A 5894-nucleotide genomic window follows, 5' to 3' on the forward strand; every position below is an offset into this window, starting at 1 on the left:
ATCACACACACTTCCAATTCATGGAGGGAGCAATTGCTGGATGATAAAATTGCTGTGAGGGCAGTCAGAAAGTGGAACAGGCGACCACGAGAGGTAGTGAGGGCAGTCAGAAAGTGGAACAGGCGACCACGAGAGGTAGTGAGGGCAGTCAGAAAGTGGAACAGGCGACCACGAGAGGTAGTGAGGGCAGTCAGAAAGTGGAACAGGCGACCACGAGAGGTAGTGAGGGCAGTCAGAAAGTGGAACAGGCGACCACGAGAGGTAGTGAGGGCAGTCAGAAAGTGGAACAGGCGACCACGAGAGGTAGTGAGGGCAGTCAGAAAGTGGAACAGGTGACCACGAGATGTAGTGAGGGCACAAGAGGTAGAGGGCTCTCCATCAATGGAAATCTTCAAACGGAAGCTGGAGAAACATAGATATAGATATAGATATAGATATATAGCTGGAATGATTTGGGAAAACCTGCACTTGCAAGGGGTTGGACCCAATGGCCCTTGAGGTCCATTCCAACTCTACCATTCTATAATATGTATACGAAATTCATGCCAACTGTGCAACAAAAAATGTATGTATGTATGTATGTATGTATGTATGGTATAGTCTGAATCATGGACACCATTGCAGCTTATTTGTTGCATCCATCTAGGATTATAGACTGCTGAAAGTATCTAACCTATAAGTATATAGAGTACCCAGCAAGTTTATAATTTACGGATGGTGCCAGGATTCTGTACTTTGTTGACCAGGCTCACAATTCTGCAGGATTTTCTATTGCTGCTATTCTTCACCAGTTTCATTATTGTGCATGTCTTTGAAAGAAACTGGTCTTCAGGTTTCCCACTTATAAACTGCTACCATCAAGCTGACGCGTGTAAAGGTGTATGTATTTATTTCACCATGTTAGTGCCATTTTGATGAATCCCAGCACATTACACATGTACATATTTGATTCCACGTCTCTGAACGGGACACTGAAATGCACAGATTTTAATCTGAACAGTGCCACAAACCCACTCCATAAGTAAAAGGCAAAGGGGCCAAATTATGAGGCTCGCAGCAGGCACTAGAGATGGCCTGGGCACACTCATGGGAACGGCTCAGTGCAGATTTACATCTATTACTCCTGTGCTGCATCAGGTATTCTGGATTTGGAACCCAAATCAATCACATTTTAGGGCAAACTATGAGATGGCAGCCATTTTGAAGGGGGAAACGTTGACCAGTTTCATTGTTAAACTATTTTACAAACCAAATAACCAAGACCTTTTTGTTTTTATTCTAGGATGAACCGATTGCTTTATTTACTGGGACCCATGTTCCTTCTCTTTGGCCTTTTGGTACCAAACATTGAAGGAAATAAAAAGGTTCGTGGATCTCAAGGAGCCATTCCTCCACCTGACAAAGGGCAGCCCAATGACTCTGAGCAAGGCCAGCCAGGGAATCGGAGCAGAGGTAGAGGTAAAGGACAAGCGCTGGTAGGCGAGGAGGTGTTGGAGTCCAGTCAGGAGGCACTACATGTTACAGAAAGAAAGTATCTGAAGAGGGACTGGTGTAAGACACAGCCACTCAAGCAAACCATCCATGAGGAAGGATGCAACAAACGCACCATCCTCAACAGGTTCTGTTATGGGCAGTGCAATTCTTTCTACATTCCCCGACATATCCGCAGGGAGGAGGGTTCCTTCCAGTCCTGCTCATTCTGCAAACCTAAAAAATTCACTACCATGGTGGTTACACTCAACTGTCCTGAGCTACAGCCACCTACGAAGAAGAAAAGAATAACCCGTGTCAAGCAGTGTCGCTGTATCTCTATAGATCTGGACTAACATCAGACTTGGTTATCCTCTGCGCTAGACAAAACCCGATACATCCACAAAGCTGGACTGCACCCATGCAGAAGGTGGCGCCGTGTGTATCAAGCCACAATTATTTATGGATTTCAAATAACCACCTGCGTCAGCTACTTTTAGTCTTCCTAGAATAACCCAACAAACTGCGGCTCACCCAAGATGGACTGACGGCTCCCATTTGGCACAACGTGCACTCGGAGCACAGAGTAAACCCCTAAGTGCAGGTTGTCATGTATACAATGTGTATATATATCTTATTTATTCACACTTACATGTTTGTGAAGCACATAAGAGGGTCAATGGCATAGAAATGTCTGCGTGTAACAATCTTATAACCAGGAGTGGACATTTTATTCTGCACCCGATCACGACAGAAGAGCACATTTCGCTAACCGGTGACTTTTGACCATTTTACTACTTATTGAGGCATGATTGCATCAAGTGAAATAAAAATTCTTAAATTGTTTTAAGCTTTAAGAAAAAGCAAGAATGTGTTAAGTGTCTTGATTCTATATCAATTTTGCCTTTAAAAATAAAAAAGCGCAAATAATGCAGAAAGTCTATACATAGTATTACCAAAGCTGTAGTCTATTCACCCAGACATTTTCTTCTCAACATAGATCTGTAAAACCTTAATACTTCCACCAGTGATGTCATGGGCCTCGTCTTTCTAGCTCTTATTTATAGACAAACTTCTGTACTAGTATAAAACCTAGCACTGGGTAGAGGAAATGCTCCTTGGACGGATTTTACAATACAGGAACATAGTGAGAACTATGAAAATCCTGACAGCCATGATTTCAGACCTTCCACAACACCACCATTGCCTGATGCCACTATTGCTCTTGTGGAAGCCTCATTATTAAGGTCTATAGTCTTATATTGGTTAACTTTTTTATACATACTAAGAAAAATATATGGATATACTTTTGAACTATTTCTATTGACCCACTGCTTCATATTAATTTCATGGTCTTGGAAGAGACCACCTAAGCTGGTGTGAAATTCCCAAACCGGTGGTGTAACAGTGGGCTTCATCTCGTGACTTCTAAATTAGTGTGTAAAATTACAATTGTACTCCGGATTTTATTCATCGAAAGAAAATGACCACAGAAACCGCTGCTATGCCGGATGACCTTTATTCAGACTTCAATGCAGAGTAAAAACATCGGCGGGAGGAGACCTGGATACCGGCCCCTCACTGAGGACGATGGCCGTTTCGCCTGTAATTAGGCTTCCACGGGTCCACCAGCCTAATTACAGGCGAAACGGCCGTCGTCCTCAGTGAGGGACCGGAATCTAGGTCTCCTCCCGCCGCTGTTTTTACTCTGCATTGATGTCTGAATAAAGATCATCCGGCATCACAGCTGTTTCTGCGGTCATTTTCTTCTTACCTTCGATGACTGGAATGCTTCTCCTCATCTGACCAGCACGCTGCACCCGGAGTAATACCAGTGCTGGTGCCGCATCTTCCTGAAAGTGAGTTCATAATTTGGTAACAGAAGCGTACGAGTGGTGCAGGACTCACCCTTCCCTATACATATACTCCTGATTTTATGCTTGCTCACAAGTTTTGTTTGTTTTATTTTTGCTCCTTTCCCATTTTTTTTTTTTTGCATAATGCCACACCATTCTTGCATACAAATATTGCTGACATCCTTTCACGTCACATGAGAAAAGTAAGAAAACACTGGAAAAACAGCCACGTGATCAAGCCCTAAAGTTGTATGTAATTATATATACACACAATATATTATGCTATATTTATTTAAAGAGTCGTTCACCTCCAAAAATGGCAATGAAGCTACCAAAACATTTTCAGAAGGCACTTAGCCTCTATTTAATTCACACTAGGCAAAGTGTAGTTTTTAATTAAATAATATTATTTATGTTAAACAACCTTTTGATATGCAGATCAGGGCATTTCGGCTACACCAAGGGTGCACTAATGTCCATGTAATAGTGTCCATGCCCTTACGCACAGAGAAGACAAGTCACTCAATGTAAGATTGCAGCTTTATCTAAATAGGAGGGTGTGACTATGTACTAAAGGCCCCATTACACGCAACGACATCGCTAACGAGAGGTCGTTGGGGTCACGGCATTAGTGAGGCACATCCGGCCTTGTTAGCGACGTTGTTGCGTGTGACACGTACGAGCGACCGATAACTATGTAAAATACTCACCAAATCGTTGATTGTTGACACGTCGTCCATTTCCCAAATGTCGTTGCTGTTGCAGGATGCAGGTTGGTCATCGTTCCTAAGGAAGCACACATCGCTACGTGTGACACCCCAGGAACGACCAACACCGTACCTGTGTCCTCCGGCAACGAGGTGGGCGTGACTTCCATGCGGCTGCTCTCCGCCCCTCTGCTTCAATTGGACGCCTGCCGTGTGACGTCACTGACGCCGCACAAACCGCCCCCTTAGAAAAGAGGCTGTTTGCCGGCCACAGCGACGTCACTAGGAAAGTAAGTACGTGTAATGGGTACTAGCGATTTTGTACGCCACAGACAGCGATTTGCAAACAATGGGGGCGGGTGCTTTCACAAGCTACATCGCTAGCGATGTTGCTGCGTGTAAAGCCCCCTTTAAGGCTTACTACAGTCACCCCCTCCTATTTAGATAATAAAGCTGCAATCTTACACACAGAGAAGACAAGTCATTCAATGTATGTGCAATGCATGGATACTGGATGATTACAGTGGCAGGCTCATTGTGTCTGTGCAGAGACATTGGTTATGGCGCATGCTGATGGCTGGCTTAGGGTGCATGCTCTCTCATCCAAGGAGCAAGTGTCGGGACGTGCATGCTATGGCATATGCTGATGTCTCATCTAAGAAGGCAGACATCAGCATGTGCCATAGCACACGCCTACTGACACTGGCTATGGGTATATGATGTCTGGCTCTTTGGATGAGAAACCAGGCACCCATAGTCAGTATCAGTAGGCACGTGCGCTCAACAGCAGGGCACCATTGTGATTACCCAGTGTCTGTGTGCCAACATGGAAATGACACCCAGCGAGACATGCAAGGTACTGGCTTTATAATGAAAGTAGGAGGGTGTGAAGGTGCACCAAAGCTTAGACCGTACCGAGGATGTTTTGAAGTGCCCTAATTGGTGTATCAAAGTTGATTTTTAGTAAGTATGAGTTAAGTAGGGGCTAGGTCCCCTATGTAAATGTTTGGGCACCTTAATTGCCATTGTGGAGGTGACAGTCCTTTTAATATTCAGAGAGTAATGGTTTAGAAATCTGGTATGCAGTCACCCTACGCCACATTGTGCAATATACAACACATTAGACTTGTTCTGTACCCTATGGGACATGCCACATGCGAGGGACCATGTATGTATTTTATATACGCACTCTTATGTACGGGTCAGATTTGGGCAGGCTTCTGAACAAGATGTAGTAATTTTAATGGCCTCTCTCAAGCCCAACCAGATGTTGGCTTGTCTTTGATCTGAACAACACGTCAGGCTTCAGACAATAAGATTAGTTTACAATTTATTGTGCCTTTGATTCCTGCACACTGATGAGTTTTAAATTTGTTACCCAGCGCGCCGGTCACACGAGGAGGGACCACAGAGGGGAATTAGAAGAAAGCCTAGAGGCGGCGGGAAAGGCTCCGATTTCAAAGTTGATTTTATTCTGTCGCCTCTAAAGTTCGATTCGCCCCTATTTCTGCTTTGTATAATGTTTTGCAGGGACAGTTTTAGGTTGACCATGTATTCACATTTAATATTGTATAGATTCATAATCCAGAAACTCCCAAATCCTAGGTGTCACAAAGAAAGGTGCATCCATACTTTGACCCAAATGAGCTGGATGGAAGAACTAAAAGGCAGAACAGAAAATGTACAATCTCACCTGTTATCTGATTCTTTGGGGTCACATTGGGCGTCAGATTTTGTCCCCTCATTCTCCCCATCTTTTCTGTAGACATGGCTCCATCTTTTACGGCTTTAAAGAAAACTCAGCCTACATTCCCACAATTAGCTTTTGGCGAGTTTGATTGCATTTTCACTTAAAAAAGCA

General features: G+C 44.0%; 1 protein-coding gene across 1 annotated transcript in view; it reads left to right on the forward strand.

The window, feature by feature from the left end:
• The window catches only part of GREM1 (gremlin 1, DAN family BMP antagonist), a 93112-nt gene extending 90772 nt beyond the window's left edge, over positions 1-2340 (forward strand). The window contains exon 2 of the mRNA XM_075329559.1: positions 1283-2340. Within this exon, the coding sequence (XP_075185674.1) occupies positions 1284-1826 (543 nt within the window). The 5' untranslated portion in view covers position 1283 and the 3' untranslated portion in view covers positions 1827-2340. The remainder of the gene's footprint in view (positions 1-1282) is intronic.
• The last annotated feature ends 3554 nt before the right edge of the window (positions 2341-5894 follow it).

The sequence above is a fragment of the Anomaloglossus baeobatrachus genome, chromosome 12 (assembly GCF_048569485.1).
Source record: "Anomaloglossus baeobatrachus isolate aAnoBae1 chromosome 12, aAnoBae1.hap1, whole genome shotgun sequence".
In the NCBI taxonomy this organism is placed as follows: Eukaryota; Metazoa; Chordata; class Amphibia; order Anura; family Aromobatidae; genus Anomaloglossus; species Anomaloglossus baeobatrachus.